Below are 23,769 nucleotides of genomic sequence, written 5' to 3'. Positions count from 1 at the left end.
TGCGGGAAAGAACACATTATAAATATAACTGGATATCTGCAAGCAAAGAAGATATGTTTCTTGTGTCTATTTTTCCAAAAAAATATAAAATTATGACATAAACGTTGAAATAGGTGTGCGTTTTTTTGCGGTAAAACTGGGAGGGAAACAGCTGTGAGTTGGGTATTCAGTTCTCAGAAATAATATTTCCTGAAGTTTTTGCCTTTAATAGATAAATATTTCATTACTGATTTTATAACAAATTTGGCACTTAAATTACTGATATTGTCATATACACTGCATGTTACGTTAAAAATTTAAAATGTTCTCTTTTTCTTCAATATGGAATTCTTGTGAATTAGTTAATGTTTTATGAATTTAACTCAAATTTATACATTTGCTGCAGTGGTTCCAAATAAACACATCTCTTACTTGAGTAGCTACGCTTCTTATAGAAGACAACACTTAAAGCAACACGCCAACTCGCTTTGCCTTACAAGAAGAGTCTGAGCTGAACTAAAAAGAAATTTGAACCTTCCTAGAAGTTTCAGTGTTCAGTTAACTAAGGAGTGGGATGACCATGAAAAAGTCAAGCTGTCATTGAAATTTCAGCAAACCATCAGTCTACAAAACTGTGACTTGCTGAAAAATAAATTCGATATTCTAGATAGGTCCTCATTGCTTGGAGTAAGAAAGGGTCTTCAAACACATCACAGATCTTGAAAAGGAATTATAAGAGGCATACAAGCATATATTAAACTTTCAAGATGCCTCACATTGCAATCACACAAAGTAATATACTTTAGAATAATACCTTTTTAAAGCCTTACTTTGCAACACTTTACTTTCAATATTTCCTCTCTAATATTTAATAGCTGTAATAATCTTTATAGGCTATAGAGGGAATATATTAAAAAAATATTATTTACTACTATGAAAAATATGCTTAATTAATTAGCTTAATTAAAAGCATACTTTAAGTTCCCTGAATCAGAAGAACACAGGTTTTCCGCTAAAAAAATGACGTTAAGAAAGGAAGGCTGAATTAGCCTCCAAAAAGCTTGGTGTGCTCAACAAGGCTAAGGCTCAAATGAAGTACTGTTCTAACCTATGGGCGGGAGCTCTCTAGTACCAGCTCCTTACGGTTAACCGTTAGCAACGACGAGCGATTCGATTCTCTGCGGCTAGATCCCTTGGCATTGAGTTTCACCAGCGAACATCAAGGCAGAATACAAAATGCCATACGGATGGCATTTTGTATTCTCGACCTCTGTACCTCGACGTCCGTCGTTCCACAAGTGACAGTTTCTTAAGGCAGTTCTGGCAGTTGGTAGTTAGTTGATAGGAACCAGCTGCCCACTGAAGTATTTCTCAAGCAATTCAACTTAGGGTCCTTCAAGAAAAGGGTAGACCAATACTTACAAGGCCGGCAACACTCATGCGAGCCTTATGGCAATGAGTGTATCCATGAGTGGTGGCGTAAGTGACACCAGGTGAGCCTCCTGCCTGCCTGAGTTTATAATAATAATAAATAGCTTCAATCCGTTTAAAAAGTTTAGCAGGCAAACTATAACATAAAAAAATGATAAAAGACGTACTATATTGAACAGACACTGCATACATTATATGTATCATAAAAACTTAAAAGCCGATGTATGTACCCTACATTAGTAGTAATAATTACTAAGAAAACACTTTTTAAACGGATTGAAGCTATTTATTATTATTATAAACTAATAATTATTTACATAATTTGAATTTTTTTCCCGAAATTTCGACTGCTTTACAGCGTGCGTGGTCACGGTGACTGAAGATAAAAAGTGTTGAATGTCAAAACAATCACAGCTGTAGAGAAAGTTGTGTTATCTGTATTTATTTCCCCGGAGTTGGTATCGACAGTAATAATTACTTTTTGACAAAGGATAGATTTAGTCTTTCTATACATTTTAGAGACAGGCTGCTTCTATTGAGCAGGTTTTAGTATAAACCTTGGAAAATGTTTCAAGGATGACAATTGTCGATTTGACTTTGACACACGAACCGGAGATGGGACGTGGTGTCCCGGAGTAATGGCGAAAGGGAGTTAAATTTTAACCACTGCCGCGTGCGCACTATAAAATATAGATTTTTTTAAATATTATATGTATTTATAAATCTATTATCCGTATTTCATATCCCGTATTTCGTATTTACGTATTAATAATAACTTACGTATTTCATAATAATTTACGTATTTAATAATAGATTGTGCCTGATTTGGTGTGGAATGATCATGCGTAATTAATATCTACCTACATCACTTTTTTCTAAAAATTGTTTCACAGTTAACGTTAGTAATAAATCTGTTTATGGTTGAATTTAATCGTATTGTTGATATTTCATTTTATTTTAATAATTTTATAAAGTTAATTTTGTAATAATTAATAGTTATTTATAGATAACATGGATAAAAGAACAAGAACAAAGGCCGGTGAATGTTCACCAAACGAGTTGGAACGTGTTCCAAGTTCGATATTATTATTGCAAGCACGACAAAATTCGTATTTTTCGAAGATTCACTCAGTATTTTTCAATGATTTGACGTTAAACCTTAATAGTAAGGACGACGAAAAAAAATTCCAAATCAAAACGTCTAATATTCAAGCACTTCCTACTAAATTAAATGACTTAGTATCTCAATTAAATATTGAGCAAATGAAGCATCACACATGGAAGTCATTTGAGGACCTGTACGCAACCATACAGGCTAAGCTACAGAAAATGAAAAGTACTACAGTTGAGGAGAAATTAGATCATCCAAAATTCAAATTGCCTCCAATGAAATTACCACAATTTAATGGCGACCCAAATAATTGGACTTCATTCTACGAAGCCTATAACCATTTAGTGCACAACAATAGGGAAATTTCAAATTCCGAAAAGTTGTTCTATCTTTGTAGGCAACTAACAGGGAAGGCCCTTACTGTGATCGCCGGCATAAATCCAACGACAAATAATTATGATTTACTTTATTCTACCTTAATTGACAAGTATCAAGACATACGGTCACTTGGTTTTCATTATTTGGATAATATTTTAAATTTTAAAACATTAACAACGTCTTCTACAGACGGTTTAAATAGTTTTCTTGATAATTAGACATTCCTAATAAATTGGATTTTTTGTTTTTCTTTTGGCACTTAAAAAATTAGACAACGAAACAATTATTTCATTTGAGAATTCATTTAGAAAAGAAAAAATACCCTGTTATACGCAATTCATTATTTTTTTAAGTTAACAGTGTAAAGTTTTGGAACGAACAAATTCTAGTATGATAAAACCGGCCAATAATAAATATTCCAAAAGCGTTAAATGTTTTGTAACTTCTAATTCTGTTCAAACTAATTAAAAATGTCCTTTATATAATAGTATACTTCACGATCAGTTATACAGTTGTCCTGATTAAAAAAAAAAATACAATAGAAAGATTCAATATCATGAAAAAACTGAATTATTGCGTAAAATGTTTAAGCGTAAAACATAAAACCACGAATTGTAATTCTGTTAAAAGTTGTAAAACGTGCAATTTCAATACGCAATATACATTGCTGCATTTTCGTCAAATCTCCTTCTCATATTATTCAAGTATGGAAAAAATTCTATAGTGATCTACCCTTCCTATATAATTTACAAGTACCACGTCATGTAGGTGTAACTAAAACTTCTTCATTTTGTGATGCCAGCGAAAAGGCTTATGGTGCCGTAATTTCTCTATATGTACAATCTGATAGAAATAATACTATCCGTATATTGTATAGTAAATCTATGATTTCACCTCTGAAAGTTGTTTCTTTAGCTCGACTTGAGCTCTGTGCCGCTCACCTCATGACAAAATTAATCTGCCGTGACACGTGCCTTTGAAAAACAATTTTCTGTGCACCGAATAGTCGCTATGTCTGATTCAACGATTGCATTAAACTGAAAAAAATGCAGTCCACACCGCTTAAAGACATTTGTAGCCAATAGAGTTACGAAGATTCAGGAGGTTTTATCCCCTAAAAACTTCTACCACATTTCCGACAAAAACCAATCCTGCCGATTGTTTATCCCGTGGTCTAACCGCTTCAAAACTTATTTCGCACAGTTTATGGTTAAACGGTCCCTCCTGGGGAGTTTTAAATGTGGATCAATGGTCACTAAAACCATTTACATTGTGCGCGTCTGATGAAATACCATAACGTAAAGTCCGACTATATCCATCCCGCAAAATGAGGGAATTCTAGAAATTGTTCAAAGATTTCCTGATTGGTCACGTTGTTTATGCGTATTTATATATATTTAGGTTCATAGGTAAATTAAAGTCTCGAGGTAAAATATCTTTTAAGATTTGCAAGACACCGAAGTAATTATTCTTCGTGCTGTTCAAAAAAAGCACTTTCATTTTTTAACTCAATGTCTAAAACTTTACGAGGTACGCCTCGTAGGTTTGCGTGAACTTAGATCATTTATTGTTAATGATTTAATCCGAGTTGGCGGTCTTCTTTCTAACACCCGACCTAACATTGATCATAAACACCCTATTCTTCTGCCTTCTAAAGATCATGTAGTGAATTTAATTATTGACTGTATGCATAGAAAGTCATGTCACGTTGGACCTCAACATTTAATTTCATTATTACTACAAAGTTTTGGTGCTAGTTTTAGTCTTATCGATTATTGGATTCCTTTTTTTATTATACGGGCACGCGATATTTCACCGAGGGAAGGGAGCATCCTGGATATAGCTTCCGGATACCCAGGCACACACAGATACTATGTTGTCCAATTCCAACAGTATCTCTAAACATGAGCAAGTAGTTACTACAGCAATCTGCTATATTGACATGTTATTGAATGAAGAAAATGTTGACATTTCTATTATAGAACAGCTTGTGTGTAGCTGGAGCAACATATCGTTGTTAGTTTGTATAACCCTGTTATATGATGGCGTGGATAAAATAAAGAACAGGTGCTGTGCAAATTGCAAAAAAGTAAGAAAAGATTGATGTATCAATACGCGTATGAAAATATACTTAAATGTGCGGAAAAACATAAATTCTTATTAAAATAATAGTAGCTTTATAAGTTATACAACTGGTAATATAGACAAAATTAGTTTACCAACCACAAGGCTGCATAAAATGAGTAATACTTTCCAACACTAAATAGGTTTTTTTTTACATAAAATCCCTAGTCATTCAGGGTTTACATAATTTACGGACAATATTAATTTATGTTAAGGAAAGTGAAACCTTAATAATCTAACGTAAAGTCTTAATCTACAAACTATTTCAAGCTTCGTATAATTGGCCAAAATTGCGTGAGATGATATGGCTATTTCGGTTTATGAGAAATAAACCGAGGGTATTCGCAGTATATAGAATTAGGCAAAATACAAACTAAACTGTATACAGTGGTTTACTATAATTTAATCGTAAAAGTGACCCAGGCATCGAAGACTCGTAACCACGAGGAAAGCACGCGGCCTCGATCGTGGATGAAGTGTACGCATGCGTTATACACCGCCTCCCTGAACTTATGGAATGAGTTGACCCCCTAGACCCTTACCCACCTGCAGCGGCTGCCATAGGGGGTGGCGAATAGGGCAATCGCCCGGGGCCTCGCTCTTGCAGGGGACTCGCGCAACAACCCAAGCAAATTAAAAAAATATGGATTTTTAAATTTTAAACTTTTGTATTTGATCTACACATTTTAACTACATACGGTAAATTAAAATAATGTTAGGTAACTAATTCATTCACTCAAAATATAATTGAAAAATTCATCGTGTAGTACTTTAATATCACGCCTCGAAACACTTGAAGATCTTTTTTTTATTGCATAGCACTCGGGAGTCGGGGCATAATGTTTTGCTCTTTTATCGCACAGGGGAACCTTGCATTAAGATGTGGCTATACAATCACAAATTGGCCCGATAATTGTCGAGACAATGGTTTTCAGTCATCTCTTGAAACAGCGAGAGAAATAGTCGCGGAAAATCATATTGACAGACAGATCAAAGAAGTCAAAAGAAGATGAAGCCCATGAATCGAATGCGTAATAAATTTTCAAAATAAACTTTTTTTATGTCATTGTCGACAAGGTAAGTGCAAGCTGCTATCCTAGATTTGAGGCAAATTTGGTTTCATGCATAATATAAAAAAAATTAAAGGGAACTTTTGAAGCAATGCAGCGACTTGCAAATATCTATGATAGTAAGACTATCATGCGATATTGATGGACATGAATGTGTGTATGAAAAAAAAAGACGACGTTATCTCGGTGCTAAAATACATAATAGAAAATAAATATCTGAAGTTTACCCCACTATCGTAATAGTCTTGACAATTATTGCTACCACTGAAAGGAGTTTTTCGAAGCTTAAAAATATTAAAACATATCTGAGGAATTCGATAACACAAGATCGGCTTTCAGCCCTTGCTATTATTTCAATCGAGATTGATGTAGCTTATTCATTAGATTATTGTGCTTTAATTAAAGATGTTAGTTACGAAAAGCCGCAATCACTAATTTTAAAGTGTCATCATTAAATCATTTTGTATTTGTTAATTTTGTAAACGTTTCAATGTAAAATATTTTAAAACACACATTTCATTGATTTGAATTACATAAGCATTTCTCCTAAAACATGACAAATATCTAAACCAAACAACCAGATCTACTTTCGCATCGCGTACTTTTCACGAAGGACAAAGGGCCTCGTAAAGACCTGCCGCCCGGAGCCTCGCAATGGGTAAGGCCGCCTCTGCCCACCTGGCACTCACACCCAGATATTAAAACCAGTCGTATTTAAAAGGATCTAGCGAGTGCAGTTTATGCCTCTGTTCGCTTGACAAGAAAGAAATTAATGTTGAATCCACGGTTTGAAATCGAAACGGATGCAAATTATACTGACGAATTAATTTTTCAGTTTCGTATGTCCTACGCTGGAGTTCCAGCGTTTCATGTTGCATATGAAGTCTCATTCTCTTAGCAACTTTTTGTTGAAATTATTCTCTGATTTTCTACACGAAATAAATCAGGTTTCTGATTAATTTTACTACAAGTTACTATGTTTTCAGTACTCTGTCGGCCTCTTAAAATATTATATTAATTTCATTCTTGGATAGAAGGCAAAGTAACATACATATTTGATTGTAATTGGTATGTGGTTGGTTTATGTTTATTTTTATCGGTTCATTTATATCGTTTAATAATTAAGTTGGAGTCGATTCGTCCCTTTAGGCTCGTCTTACGACAACGTATAAGGAGCCATGCCTAGAGCCCTGTGCACAATATGAAAATGACATTTTATAAAACGGGCGAAAGTATTACTAATAGTAGATAACTAAATGAAATACATATCTAATGATGGGGGCGGGGATGGATACGGGGCGCTCCAATGATAACTTATAGGAGTATGGTTTTAATGTTTAACTTTTAATGAACTACTTACTCTGAGGGCTCTTAAATACATTTATGAAATAAAAAGACTCCCTGAGTGCGGCCGATAGTATTCATAAAAGGATTTATGATGACAATCGATGAAACTTGGACCTTGAGTCATATTTCTTGTTGCTCTGGTTCGAGGGAGAGATTTTATCTTGTGGGCATGTTATCAATGGGGGTTGGCAGTCAGCCAAAATATAGTATTAACGGTTGATGCACCCAAAGTTTCGTTCGCTACGGGAAAAATTCGCTAGCTGGATAAAACTGCGCGTGTCTGGACCAATATCTCGTTTCATGTGAGATAAAATCTTGCATTCGTGAAATAAAAACTGCATTCATTTTCAACTAATATTATTCAATGTTAAAGTTTTTGAAGAGACTGTGTACTATTTGAACAACTGAATTTACCGACCTTTGTGATTTTGATTCTCAGATACAAACTTTGTATGTTATCACATAGACGGTGCACATCACAACATCTTGGGTATATACATATTTACAATAATAGCACTTGTACTTAGAGTCGTTAAGAGTTAATGGTAACCTAAATTAATCATTAACTAATCGATTATTATAAATCTACCTATAACATTTATGGACGGCTTCGTGTAAGTTTGTTAAATTGTCAAAAGGATATATAATATTAACTTGCAATTGTTTTTAATCTATAATATTTTTGTTGATTAAAGATTTATAACTCCTCTATCTTTTTCTATTTTATATAATATTATCAGTGGCTGACCTACTATTCCATATGAAGAAAATGGTACATATAGCGTATAGTAAATAGTGGAAAAACAATAAAGCATGAACAATATTTGGAAGATTGGCAGTCCTCCAAAAGTAGGAGCCTAAATGCAAACATTTTCCGCGGATCTTGATTTATTCTCAAGACTTTTCCGATATTAAAGGCTGTCAAATGCTTAAGGAAAATTGATTACACTTGACATTTAAAATCATTTTTCTATTTTAAACAATATCTAATTAATCTTGTTCATAATAACGTTAATACGTTACTACCGATCTATAAATTAACACATATAATCATGTTGATGAGGCAGCATTACTGACGTATCATTTTTTTAATAATTAGATGAAGAAGCATATAAAGAGTTATATATAATGTTTATTCTATTGCATTATATAACATTTATTACTTTTACAGTGTAAAAGTTTAACAAATATAAAAGCTTGTTCGAAGTGGTCTTCATTGTCTGCAATACAGTCCTTTAAACGTTGAGGATAGTTATCAATAGAAGCATGCACTCTTTCCATGGGAAAATTCTTATTCCAAATTATCATGGCGTTTAGAGCAAGCCGTAGTCTCTAAAACTGGCCATAAATCATAATCAAGCGTAATAGGATCGGGACTAGACGACAGCCAGTCTTCAGCTCTGGTGAATTCCGAAACGTTCGTTTCCAACCAAGACACCGAACACCGAGTTTTATGACCCGACGCCGAGTCTTGCTGGAAGACATGGCGTTGTTAAAGGGCTTCACTACGTTCTCAAGAATGGTATCTTGATACACTTCCGCCGATGTTTTGATACCTTTTTACAAAAGTATTTCTCATACCCCACCAAACCATCACTGAAGTCGGATAGTGCCCCTGTTGCACTCTGTCGACTAATTGGAAAACTTCCTTAGAGCTATAAGCATAAACACGGTCATAATGTTTGTTAAAATGTTGCTCAATTGTAAAAATGTTCTCATCCGTAAACAATTTTTTTCTGTGACCTCCGTTTGCGTACCGCTTCAATAGTTGTTTCGGTTGTACCACCCTATTATTTTTTATACTATCAGTTCAGAAATGACCAGTACGTCTCTTATAAGCCACAAGTCCTAAGTCATCTTTTGAATTACGCGACATGGTTCTAGGTGTTATCTTCATCGCCCGAGATATAAATATTTTGCTTTCGGACAGGATTTTTTCTAATTCTTTCCCTTACTGCGTTCACCACCTTTTTCGTACGAACACTGCGTGGACGGACTGATCTTTTTCTGTCACAAACAGAAGATGTCTCATTTTACCTACTAATAGTCCGGTACACAAACATTTTACTAATACGAAGCGTATGGAGAGTTTTATAAATTACACTTGGCTACTTACTTTGCAATCACAGCGATTCGGTTCTCTTTATCACCCCACTCCATTTTAATATCGCAAAATATTGTACAATGTATTGGCGCCGAAATGAGAAACTCAATGAACAATAATATAAAATTGTCCACTGTAATATTTTGTTTATTTTTAATTGTAACAGTATTTATGGCCATAATAATTATATAGAGTATACAGGGTGGTCAAAAAGTCGTGGGTTAAACGCAACTAGGTGTTAGATGGGGTCATCAACTGCAAAAAATTGTTCTACATGAGTTCCTTAAACCCGACCCCTGCAAAGTTATAATTTATTTTGCGCTTTCATAAGAAAATTGACTTTTTTTTTTACTAATTCCTATTAAGATTCGAAAAAATCTACATCCTGTATTTTTTTATACTATCCACTAGATTGGTACTGATGAGACCTTGCGTTAGACATACTATTTTTAGTTGTTTATTTGGTGTATTCAAGATAATATTAAGTTGTAAGGACCTCCTGTAGAACAATTTTTTGCAGCTGATGAGGGTCATCTCACCCTTAGTTGCGTTTGATCCACGAATTGTTGGCAAGCCTGCATAGTATCTTGTAAAAGAGGCCTATTAAAGTACCTTTAATGGTTGATTGTTGATGTTTTAATTGTATATTTATAGAACTGCTACGAAATGTTATGACCGATTAACTAACATCTAATTAAAGGAAACATAGGAAAGACTTTATTTAGCATTTAATTACATTTCTAGTTATATTTTCCCCGTTACTCATAAAAACTAAATAAGACGTAATTGAGATGGCAGTCTTTGTACGTCTTTTCTGTCAAATAATTTTTACGTTGTGATGAAAAGAGAAAGATGAGTATTTTAAAACTGTGTCGTTTGATTAATACTTTTATAATAGAGAGATACATATTTACTAAACGAGTTTAGGAGTTGTTAACTCGTAATTGAAGATTTCGAATACGGATGTTGGCTTTGATAAATAACAGAACTTGGATATATGAAATAAAACAACGTAGCACAAGAATTCAACCGAATACGTACAGTTTCAATAGTTTGTTAGAGTTATTGCTTTTGTCTCTGCAGGAAGTTGGCAACGCAGCGCAAAGTTTAGTTATAGTAACTGCCAAAATGGTACAATAAGATAAATTAAATAATTAAGCTTTTAAATCGTTAGACACATTGTACTTTTGCTATTTCACTGAAGTCCATGTTTTTTTCTCCCCTTAACCCGAGTTTAGGTAAGATTCTGTGGTACTGTTCTGATTCGACTCTAGTCAAATAAAGCAAGTAAGCCTGCTGTGCCTATTGACCTGAAACCAATTCGGACATCTGGACTCAGCTAACAAATGGTATAATCAAGTAGACTATGATTCGTTTCGTAGCGATTTCGAATTGATAAGCATTTGCCTTTGCTTTATCGGTAATGAAACAGACGCGGCAATGTCAGCCCCATGCTTATAGGGGTAATGAGACTTCAAGTAAAGTTAATAATAAATAAACCGTGTAAGGAGAAAAACACATGCATCGACATACGTGTTAACTACACTCCGAATATCATTACAGCAATCATTGGATTTATTTCAGGTGTTTACGTAAATCCCTGAATAATTCAAAATGGCCGCGTTTATGGCAATTTACATATAGCCTTCAATTTTTACCTCTCTGAATATATTTTTTCGAGATACTGTTATAAGCTAGCTTTTGTAGTAATGACGTCATTTTTAATGAATTTTAATAATGTAGTACTTCAATTCTAATGCGATTTGGTTGATGCTGGCGTTCGCAGAAAAGCTTAATGTGACTTATAAAGGTGTATCAGCCTATGGATCTGCACCTATTCCTTACAGTGCATACTGTGTTTAAATTAAATAAATAAAAAAGTATTACAACAATGGTCTTTCGCTTACGCGAGTACTATACATTTAAATAAATATTCTTTAGACAGTCAAACGCGTACCACTACTGCCTAAAGCACTTGTAGCGAGTTATGTAAATAACACAATAAATCCGCCTTTGTGAAGTTTTCTTCAAATATTAATTTTTAATATTATTAGTAGGTTTGTAATTACGACATTATAGATGATTTTAATGAAATTATATTTAAATGATAAGATTATTAGCACATTTACTAACAATAATTGTTTTATTTCACGCTTTCCAGTGGCCTTGAAATGTAAGTATTTAGAAATAAGTAGACTTTTTGATCTCTTAGATTACTTGTACTATCATTTAATTAAATGAGTCGATGCTATCGTTTTGCGATATCAGATGTCTAATCGGTAATGGAATCTCTCTAAGCACTATACTTTATTTGGATCCAAGTAAATAACGGTAAATAATAAAAGCTTTTCTGATTGAATGTGATTTATGTATTTTGGAGGTAATTTATTTCTTCTTAAGACATTACGGCTGGTTAATTATTTTTCCCATGCAACCTCTTACACTCAAATAATCTAGTATAAAACAGCTGTAATTTCAATATAATATTTTAAATATGTAGCGATAATATTTTTTATCAACAAATTAAGACACATGATAAAATAGTCAGAGATACAGAAACAGGTGCTAAATATATTGTGGATGCAACAAGATGAACTTACAAAAATAAAAATTCTTAATTAACCAAGTAGACTTTTTTGGTTTCGAGAAGAAAAATATAGATAAAGATATACTCAGTCGTTAATCTAGAGTTAAAATTGCTTAAATTATCTAGTAAAGATTTAAATAAAATACAATACCATAGTATCTCCAAACCTTGTTTGATTATATCTTTAATGAAATACTCATTGTGGTCGTTTAATCCAATTCCGTAATTGGAAAAGTTATCTTTATGTCAGCATTTTTATCTTCAGACTATCCCGCTATTGTTTCCGCAACATTGTTTAAAACTTTAAGTAATTTGTATTACGAACTAGTGGCTAATTGGGTAGAGGGTACTGTCGAAATAAATGACTGTTAGTGGAAAGCTCGTACCAGTGTTAAAAGTTAAATGCCCTAAGTAAATTTGAGCAGAATATATCCTTGGTCAATAACTAGGTTTTGTTTGCAATAGGGGGAAAAATATGAGAAGATAAGTTACTTAATGCTCTTGAGAGATAGAGAGAGAGAAACGATATACAGAAGTATGCGTTCAATTTGTATTTAGGTTTTATTGAGTAGTTTTGTCAGGATTGTTTTATTATTTCTCGCTAAGAAACCAATGCGGAATACTCGGTACCCAAACAGAAGTTAGTTTTATCATTAAATCTTATCATTTCAGATACAGACAACCAGCGCGTGATCATTCACGTAAAAGACGTGAACGATGAGCCTCCATACTTCATCAACCGGCCGCTGCCAATGCAGACTGTGGTCCAACTCAATGCAGCCCCCAACACACCAGTCTTTACTCTTCAAGCGAGGGATCCTGATACAGATCACAACATCCACTACTTCATAGTCAGAGATAGAACTGGAGGGAGATTCGAGGTTGATGAGCGGTCAGGTGTCGTCCGTACGAGGGGAACTGATCCATTTCAACTAGACATGGAGTATGTGCTGTATGTGAAAGCGGAAGATCAGGTAATTTGTTACACTTCGTGTATTATACTAAGTCTGGCCATAAATACTGCTGCAATTGAAAATAAAAAATATTACATTTGAATTTGGAATCTGTCATTTTTATATGATTGTTCATTGCGTTTTCTCATTTTGGCGCCAATAAATTGTACAATATTTTGCGATATTAAAATTGAGTGTGGTGATTAAGGGAACCGAATTGCTGTGGTTGCATTACACAAAGTAGTTATGAAGCCAAATACAATTTTTTTTTAGTGTGTGGGATATGAATATGGCTTGTTTGAATTGGTAGTATCACGAATGTTCGCTATAACCACTATTGTTACATCGGCTGTCTTTTCATGTTTATCTATTACATGGTTTTTGGTGCCTCTTGAAGTTGTATATGTGAAACAAAATCAAGGCACGCGAAACGTTGGCAGAGTTTTACAATTTCAATTCTTAAATAAGTAGATTTATTTATAAAAATGCTTTTTCTGCTTTAGCTCCTGTAAAAGTGATTTTTTTTCATAACTTTTAAACTATTGTACTGGTCTGGCGATAAAATATTTCTAATATTTCTAATTGAATTTCCATTTTAATTTATTAATACAAATAATTTGTATTAAGTTACGGCGTTAAGAGAGTTCCATGACTGAACATTTGCTAGAATAAATAAAATGAACTTCTTTGATTAGATATAAAATAATTTCAGTCTGGAAAGTTTTGTAGATGTATATTTCATGAGCTTGTTCGTTAAAAATGTTGAAATAAGTTTTTAGTCTTATAATTTCAAAATGAAAAAGAACAAAAGAAACTGTTTTTATTACTATTAACAAGCTGTATATGCCTTCTCGGCAATGTAATTGTTTTCACGATAATGTAATTTTAAATAAACCTTTCAGCTAAAACGTGATTCATTCTGTGCTTTATGCACTTATTCATACAGAGTTATTCATTGAAACTCGTAAGCATTAGAATTGACAGTCCAACGTAATTTTCAGAGTGGTCGTGTAGATGAAAGGCGGTTCCAGTCAACGCCCGAAGAACGGCTTAGCATAGTTGGTGGAAAGCGAGCTCCACAATTCTACTTGCCGAGTTATGAAGCGGAAATTGCGGAAAATCAGAAAAAAGATTCTGAGTAAGAAGTTATTGCTATATAAAACTATATATTTCACTTTACAAAAAAAATGTTTCAGTATTCAATGCGACCAACTACTAAAATCAATGGCGCTACAACTTTTGTAAGTCCTGGCCTCAGATTTCAGTATCTATTTCATGATCATTTGTTAAACTAATAGGCAAGTAGGTGATCAGCCTTCTGTGCCTGACGCACGCCGTCGACTTTTTTGGGCCTAAGGCAAGACGGTTTCCTCACGATGTTTTCCTTCACCTTTCGAGCTAATGTTAAATGCGCACATAGAAAGAAAATCCATTGGTGCACAGCCGGGGATCGAACTTACGACCTCAGGGATAAGAGTCGCACGCTGAAGCCACTAGGCCAACACTGCTCAAACTACTATATGGACGAATATTGCAAAACTGTTCGTCTATTATAAACATAAACATTAAAAACATTATTTTTCAAGATTTGTTTATTTAAGAGATGCACGTCTTCTCGCCATGCTTAAAATGTAATCATGTTTTTTTTTTAAATTTCAGTATAATTTCGGTAAAAGCGAAGTCATTCGCTGACCGTGAAATCCGTTATACGCTGAAGGCTCAGGGGCAAGGAGCAGGAACATTCAACATTGGTCCTACATCTGGTATCGTGAAGCTAGCTAAAGAATTAGATTTCGAAGACCTGAGACAACCGCATGTGTACTCTCTGGTGGTCACCGCGACAGAAGATTCAGGAGGATTTTCCACATCTGTTGATGTAAGTTACCTTTAATAAGATTTATCAACATAAAAGCGGACTTTTAGGGACTTTTCTCTGATACAACTAATGCCACCTAGAAGGGATTGCATGACTTATAAATGAGTCTATTATGTTAAGATAGTTCATTGACACTACTAGATGGCGCTTAAGGAATTGTTACTCTTGTCTCAAATAATTATAATAATCCAGTGGCGCTACAACTCTAAATGGATCTTAGTCTTGCATTGCATCCGTTTCTTTGATAACAAAAAAAACAAGCTCGACCTTCTGTCCGACATTTGTCGTCCATTTTGTATATTCGGATATGATATGCCGGTTTCCTCACGAATCACGATGTTTTACTTCACCGTAGAAACGAGTGTTAGATGTACGCATAGACAAAAGGTTCATTGGTGCAAGGCTGGGGAATGAACCTACGACCTCAGAGATGAGAGTCGCACATTAAAGCCACTTGGGCAGCACTATTCAAACCTAACTAATAATTAAATAAAATTTGTTAAGCGCGACAATGCTGTTCTTACTGCATTTTATTTAGTCCTTGATAAGTTCGTCAAATTGTACACGTAATATAAATTTCAATCAACAAGTTGAAAATATGAGGTTTAAAGACAATTTTGTTTTAATTTATGTGACCTATCTCCGCGCCCATAGATAGCGCCAGCGCCAGTCCAAATCAATCCGTAATGATGAAATAACGCTAAGGCATGGAGGAACTTAAAATATAATTCTCAAATTTAGTTTAATAATTGTGTAATTAATTTACATTTATTTGACATAATATTCCGTTAATTTCAGTTAACAATACGCGTCTCTGACGTCAATGATAACGCTCCGAAGTTCGAGTTACCAGACTACCAAGCACACAACGTCGATGAGGACATTCCGCTGGGCACAAGCATCCTTAAAGTTAAAGCTATGGACGCTGACTCTGGGAAGAACGCGGAGATTGAATATTTAGTTTCAGGTGACCGTGACATTTATTTTAATATTAAACAATATATCAGCCCAAAGACGTTAACGTTTTTGTAAGTACAATTTATTACAAATTCAATTCAAAATTAAAAACTTAAGTAAGATCACCTCGGTGTCACTAATTATTTGTATTATTCAAAATATAATATAAAAACACCTTTTGTACCTTAAAATACAGTTTTTTTTAAATAATTATTATTCTAATTACTTACTCGATTATTTTCAGATGATCACTTCAGTGTCGATTCAAACGGAATCATCACTAACAACAAGCAGTTGGATGCTGACAATAACAACGCTTACTACGAGTTTGTGGTAACAGCAAAGGATAAGGGAGAACCAGCAAAAACTGGAACGGCTACAGTTAGAGTATATACGAAGAACAAGAACGATGAAGAACCTAAATTTTCTCAACAAGTATATACGCCTAATGTAGATGAAAATGCAGGTCCCAATACTTTGGTCACCACTGTTGTTGCGTCAGATAAAGATGGGGATAATGTTCGCTTTGGTTTCGTCGGAGGTGGCACGAGCTCAGGCCAATTCGTAATTGAAGAAATAACTGGAGTCATACGATTACACAATAAAGCTATATCGTTGGACAGAGATAAGTATGAGCTGAATGTCACAGCTTTGGATGATGGCGCATGTTGTGTTAACGGTGATGCGACCATACACACGTCTACTGCAGTCGTCGTAGTATTTATTACTGATGTAAATGATAACAAGCCGATTTTTAAGGATTGTCCAACGTATTTCCCTAAAGTCGAAGAAGGTGCACCGAATGGTAGTCCTGTGATAAAAGTACACGCCACGGACGAAGATAAAGGAGTTAATGGTCAAGTCAAATATTCCATTGTACAGCAACCAAATCAAAAGGGTACAAAATTCACGGTTGACGAAGAAACAGGTGAAGTGTCCACGAACAAAGTGTTCGATAGGGAAGGGGATGATGGGAAGTTTGTTTCAGTTACAGTCAAAGCTACAGATCAAGGGGACCCATCGTTGGAAGGCGTCTGTTCCTTCACCGTTGAAATCACCGATGTCAACGATAATCCACCTTTGTTCGATCGACAAGTAAGCACTTGTACATGCATGATAGCTTAGAAATTCAAAATTATGCTTTTGCACTCTATACTCTCAACAGCCAAGTTGAAAAACTTACACAATATCTTATTGCAGAAATACGTCGAGAACGTAAAACAAGATGCTAGTATAGGCACAAATATCTTAAGAGTATCAGCATCTGACGAAGATGCTGATAATAATGGAGCGATCGTTTATACTTTGAGCGCTCCTTATAATCCAGCTGACATAGAATACTTTGAGATCCAACCTGAATCAGGATGGATAGTCTTAAAGAAACCGTTAGACGTAAGTATGCTCTCTGGTCGAAGTAACGTGTGGATTGTGATAAGAATGATGAGTGAAAGAGTAACTTTACTAATATTTGGTGGATGAGTGCTACCTAAAGCCTTAGGATTCAATTGGCACCTAATTTAAGTTTTTACATGTAAATAGTTCTAAATTGCTGCTGTAAATTGCTGTGGAGAGTAAATCCTGGCTATGAGGAGTAGTTGTCCATTGCGGCCGGCGTCAGGCGCCAGGCGCCCGACGTTCGGCGCGCTTGTTCCTCTTGCAGCACAATTACTTTCATTTGCCGCCAGCGCCGGCTCAGCACTCGATCTTCGTTAAGATTTATTTCGCACCACCATCTTGCATTCAACTTCTTATCGATAAAATACGACTTGTGTATATTACCTATGAATTAACTGCTGTAAATATTTCACCATAAACCTGTGTTTAGTTCTAAAACATGTACAGTTTCTGTATAAGCACTTCTGTATATTTCGCACCGAATAGTTTTGGGATTTATAGTTATTTTTATAATTCAGAAATTATTTAAGAAGCTTACGCTTTTGACATACCTACCATTATTGTATGTATGTACATGTTTTGTTACTAACATCCGACACAGTCGCCACGCTAGAGACAGTTCGAATCTGTCCTATATTTATTAGTGCGCTAGACGACCCTCATACCACGTGACCACCATAACTTAATATTCATAATACTAATTTTTTACAGGGTGCGAGTGTATATTTTGATATGTATATAATATGTAATTAATATTAGATATAACTGAGATAGCCAGATCGCCTTCGGGCAATTTGGCCATCTGACCAGTTGTGACATTATTTCTTCTGTGAAAGGGGCAACGTTAACCAATCGAAATTTGTACAGTAAACCGTAACGTCCACCGTTTGTAATATATTCATTACAATGAGTGTCGTTTTGTTGTAGTCGTTACGAGGTCATCAAACTTGTTTATGACAACCTGACCTTTCCGCCATGTCTTGTATGCAGAGCCGCATGCATTGCCTGCTTTTGTTGAGTTCTTTGATTTTTTTAAGATTAGTTTAGTTGATTTATTGTATAAAGTATTATTAATGTACAGTTTGTCTTTATCCCTATTGTACAGACCGGAAATTGTATAATACGGTAAACATTATTTTTCCGATTTATTTTCCTGCACCCTATATTGGCTAAATAAGCATTGTAAGCTAGCACGAACGAGCTCTCAGAGTGGAAGAGGACGTCGCGACAGGATTTCTACTTGTTAGTGATTTCTAGTTATTTCTGATATTGTTTTAGTTTGGCTTACTGAGTGGCAGAGTGATGGCTGGATGTCGAATTTAATTATTAATTTCATTAAAAAATGATACAGAGACAAACAATAATAATGAAAGAGGATACTTATTTTTTTTTATTTTGATTGTTTATTAGCAACGATAATTATGTGTTTATATTTGAGTTGTTTTGTTTTGTTTGTCCCCGCTGACCTCTGACCCGTGTATCTGTAGCGGGACAGGTATCGCCTGCGCGTCCGCGCCTCCGACAGAGGGGACCCGCCGTCCTCCGCAGACGTGGACGTTGAATTAGACGTGGTAGACAGGAACAATAAACCTCCCATCTGGGACATGTCCACGTATGGCCCCGTTCACATCAAAGAGAATGTCACAGTGGGTACCGTAGTGACCAGTGTGAAAGCCAGGTTGGTATGAGGCGCAGCGGGCCTCCGGGCCCGCGGCCTTCACTCCTTAACACTACTAACGACGTGGTTTTGTTTCCATCGACTCTTTCCCGATAGCGAGAGACGTACAAGTTGGAGGCTATGGCTCAAGACAAGGGCTTCCCGCCCTTGTCCAGAACCGTGGAGGTCCAGATAGACGTAGTGGATCGCGCAAACAATCCCCCCGTTTGGGACCACACAGTTTACGGCCCGATCTACATTCGAGAGAATATGCCCGTCGGTGGCAGAGTGGTGTCCGCTAAAGCAAGGTGCGTGTACACTCGCGGGCACCGCACGCAGCCCTCGCACGCCGGCCGCGCTATTCACTTCTATGGTCTCGGCCGCTGTCGGTACTGATTGTACCACCACAAACGTATCTGACCCAGGGCTAAAAACTAAAATTAAGCTTAAAAGTAAAACGTATAGGATGATATCGTCAACAAAGCTCAAACAAGGTCAAATAAGTTCGTGGTACTATTTACGTGTGACAGTGGAGACGGCCTAGAAGCACGATGATTGCGCGTGATCTCATGTGTCCGTCATTTGCCTTACACAATTGGTGGTTTGTGAACTGGAATTTTCTAAAAGCATTTTCACGAGCGCCTGATCAGATCTAAATTCTGGTACACCATTGCATTACGGGCTCACCGCTTACGTGGAATGGGGATTGTGCTCAAAAATGTCTTATTATTTTTTGAAATAGCAAGATATTTTTGAGTATAACTGGTAGGTATTTAGACATCTGTGTTTAATGTTCTATGCATGTAGGCTGAGTTTTTGCATTAATTCATGTTTCAGTTAAATTGCAATTCAACATAGTTGTTAGATCCGGTCATTTTATTTTGTTTTATTCAACGTTCATTTAAAATCATTTGATGAAAAAGTTAAAAAGTAATAAGAATAACTTCCTAAAATCGTAATTATGTAGAGTAAAAATAATAATAAATTTTCATTCGGCTTACCTATACGGCAGGTAGATCAATGAAGGATATTTAAAAAAAAAAAACTATCACAAAGGGATGGCACATTGCATTTTGAAATTGCAAGATATGCGAATAATTTCTTGGTAGTGTGCATCTTCAATTGCATCAATCACACAGTGTCGGTCCATGGCTCACATCTATTGTCTATCTGTTCATCCTAAACCACATTTTCAACTTACATGATTATAAGACAAAACCAATACCTACTAATACACATAATACTAATTTTATTTTGAATAAAATTCGTTTCTATTCAATTTTTAACATAAATTATTGCATCATCGTAATTTCTAAACGGTCCTTAATAGGATAAATGAAGTTTTGTATAGATACCGGCAAACATCTTGAACAAATGTCTTTGCTTGCGCAGAAGCGATTTTTAGGTATCACTTGGCGGCGCGCGGTGGTTCCCGGCGGCGCGATCGCGTGATTGTTAAATCAGTTGACGTTTGTGTCCCGCGCTGTGTACGATGCGCACACTTTCCCCCACTCCCTTGTCTAATGCTCAAGAAGTTTGCCGGTATCTGTATACAAATTTAGTTTAAAAATTACCACATTTTTTAATACTTCCGGATAGGCAATCTCGAAGATCAGATTATATGCAATACCAATCGTTGAATAATTTCATGAATACAAACGAATTTTGTTATTTAAATAGGTTTTATTATAGTTTTAGGATTGAAATATAATTTCCATGTTCAAGTATTAAAATACAAAGGCAAATATGTAATATTACCTATACATTTAGAAATATCAATATAATATCTTGATGTCTTAACTTTGCAGTTTAGTAAAAAAATTAAACGGAGTAAGCAATAAGAGACAATTATGATATTTTTACAATATTTTTTGCTATTAATCCTTAAAATACATATCGGTAGGCGTAATGCAGTGTTCAACAAACATATCGCTAGGTATGTAAACCTGGATATATGGGAAACCAAGGGACCGCCATCTTATTTACTCTTGTTAAGGTTTCTCACTAACCCGAGTCTATAGCTTACGGAGTTTTAGAAGGGGGTGTCTCACATATAGAGGACTATATTACTATAGAAAACAATAACAGACGCAAATTTATTTACAAATAAATTACGTCACTCGTAATTTAATAATGAGTAATAAATAGCAAAAATGCGTATAACTGTCGCTTTAGGTATAGGCAAGTATCAATTCACTCCTGAAAAATGGCTGTCACTTATACAGGTTTCAGTTTTATCAGTTATAGAGGTTTTAGAAGGGGAAATCAATTCAATTCAAAATCATTTATTCATATAGGTGAATGATTCACTTATGAACATCAAAAAAAGAAATGTATATGAAATGCTTCTAATTTTACATTTACTGCCAGTTCTCAAATCAAGGGCGTAAAACGAAAGAGAAGAATTGGCAATAAACTCTCCGCCACTCAAATGATGGTACCTAGTAAATACTCTCATTCATAGAGTTTTCTCGTTTACCCAGTAGTCACTTACTCAGGCTTGACTCTATATAACAAAAGTATATTATTGAATGTCAATGGATTATTACCATGAAGAACGACAAAGACATAATAACAAAGGCGTTAGCAAAAAAAACTTGAATGCGTATCCTTATATTTAGTTATGGACTTTCCCCTTACTAAATCAACTCAATTTCTCGAGGAACTAATAATAGTAGGAATATCGCATACAAGTTGGTAAAATAGTCATATAATCCTGGCACGGATAAATTGCTCATCCTTAGTAGTGGGTAAGAAACAGACTTGTGTAAAACGGGAATCTGATGTATTGGGAAAACGTATGTCTGCTTTAAATCACATTAGCGTTAACAAAGGTCTACATATTTGCCTTTGTTTTTCGTAGCGATAGAAGAGATTGCTTCAAATATTGAATTGCCGTATGTTAACAGAAAGATACAGAATCAAGAGAATAATTGATTCCTTATAAGTTTTATTTAGATTCAATGTTGTATTATGTTCTTAGATGTCTCGGAGATAAAGGGGTTTGTCGACTATATTGTTCTGTATGTTTTTAGCTCCGGCATTGAAAACAACCCAACCGTATTTTACCGGCTGATGCCCGGCTCCACGGCTCAAACGAACAAATTCCACACTTTCTATTTACAACAAAGAGCTGATAATGGATTTACTTGGGCCGATATTAAAGTGAATCATCCCTTGGACTATGAGAGCATTAAGGAATACAATTTGACAATACGAGTCGAGGTAAGGCTTCTATGAAATCACGGGCGAGAAAACTCAATACTTTTATGTGATTTTCATTTCTATTTGTGTGACAATAAAATTAAAAGTTATCACATACTTCGTGTCATTCTACTTGCTTAATTACGCTATAATAACGGCCTTTGGGATAGTAATAAACATAGATTTTCATTTATATTTAATTATTTGTGTATCAGTAGTGAAAGTAAGTCTAACCATGTCTTGTATATTGATGAAAATAATTATATTCAAAAATAATAATTTGGGCTTAAGGATTATTTGTACTAAACAATTTGTTATATGCAGAACAACGGAGCGCAGCAACTAGCGTCAGAGACAACAGTATATATTATGCTTGAAGATGTCAACGATGAGATTCCTTTATTCACTGAGCGAGAACAAGAGACGGTGCTTGAAGGGGAACCCATAGGTACCAAGGTCACGCAGGTCAACGCTATTGACAAGGACGGGACTTTCCCAAATAACCAGGTTAGTTTTAAGCTTTAAGGCAATTATAATGTGAAATTCTAAAGTGTAATCGGACGTAAGCGTCGTTGGACTTTCTTAATGTATGTATTTATACTGAATTTAATATTAAAAAATCCTAGTTTATAGTAATTCAATGACTTGGTGTTCGTAAGTATACATCTTTAGATTTGGTGAAGTATTCGGTACTACGGTGTTGAAAATAATAAATATTAAAAAGTTGTATAACCATGCCCAAGAATCAAATTTAATCAATTGCAATATAGAAGGTAAATATTTTTTTTGAATATTAAAGAAATGTTGCTAAAATGATCAAAGGATTGTCGACGTATAATCCCAAGCTCTATAGACATGCTGCGTGTTGAATAAAACAATAAAAAAGAAAATAAGAAACTTTCTTCCAATTAAACAATAAGTAGATTCATCAGGTGTTACGAAATTAAGGATTAGTTACCGACAGATTTAAAAAAATATATGATTATCGAAAATGTATTCAGATAGTAGGGAATATAAGATTTTAATTTATTCACATTTATTAAGCTTAGGAGCTTTTAAGATCATTAAACCTGAAGTTAAAATAAACCTCTTTTAAAACGTCAATTTCATCACTGGCGATCACAGGCTATTGATTTGATTTAGAACTAATACACGAAATCGACTCGAAATACCACAGCACATATATCACATATAGACACCCATATCGCATATACACATGTTTCATATATAGTAATAAAAACGCATAAAAATTTAAACCTAGTTCAATTATAGTTAAATATTCGTATAAACTTCGAACTGAACTCACGTTGTCAGAAGTGAAATAGTTAATTGAAAATATTAAGTAAAAAGCTTTTAATACATAAATGTTTGTATTCGTTACAAATGTAGTTTTAATTACAAGCGGTATTTAAAATTAAACTATTATGATTTAAATGTTTAAATTTTGAATATATTGGTGTTGTATCTTAAACAATTTTTATGTTTGGCTTATAAAAGTTATTTAAAGAAGTTATTCAGTTCAATCGTTATGCCCTCATCCTAATCAATCCCCTATATTTTTTTATCACAGCATATACAATATTTAGATAAAAGAGT

At 34.7% G+C, this 23,769-nt stretch overlaps 1 protein-coding gene across 1 annotated transcript in view; it reads left to right on the top strand.

Annotated features, from left to right (window-relative positions):
- Positions 1-23,769, top strand: part of LOC123711573 (neural-cadherin) — a 254,181-nt gene that overhangs the window by 33,824 nt on the left and 196,588 nt on the right. The window contains exons 3-12 of the mRNA XM_045664169.1: positions 11,706-11,717; positions 12,804-13,105; positions 14,086-14,222; positions 14,744-14,960; positions 15,759-15,927; positions 16,162-17,012; positions 17,118-17,309; positions 19,087-19,277; positions 22,005-22,194; positions 22,498-22,680. Of these exons, the coding sequence (XP_045520125.1) occupies positions 11,706-11,717; positions 12,804-13,105; positions 14,086-14,222; positions 14,744-14,960; positions 15,759-15,927; positions 16,162-17,012; positions 17,118-17,309; positions 19,087-19,277; positions 22,005-22,194; positions 22,498-22,680 (2,444 nt within the window). The remainder of the gene's footprint in view (positions 1-11,705; positions 11,718-12,803; positions 13,106-14,085; positions 14,223-14,743; positions 14,961-15,758; positions 15,928-16,161; positions 17,013-17,117; positions 17,310-19,086; positions 19,278-22,004; positions 22,195-22,497; positions 22,681-23,769) is intronic.

The sequence above is a fragment of the Pieris brassicae genome, chromosome 7 (genome assembly GCF_905147105.1).
Source record: "Pieris brassicae chromosome 7, ilPieBrab1.1, whole genome shotgun sequence".
NCBI lineage: Eukaryota > Metazoa > Arthropoda > Insecta > Lepidoptera > Pieridae > Pieris > Pieris brassicae.
Note: the sequence above shows the minus strand (reverse complement) of the source record. Positions and strands in the feature narration are given on the sequence as shown.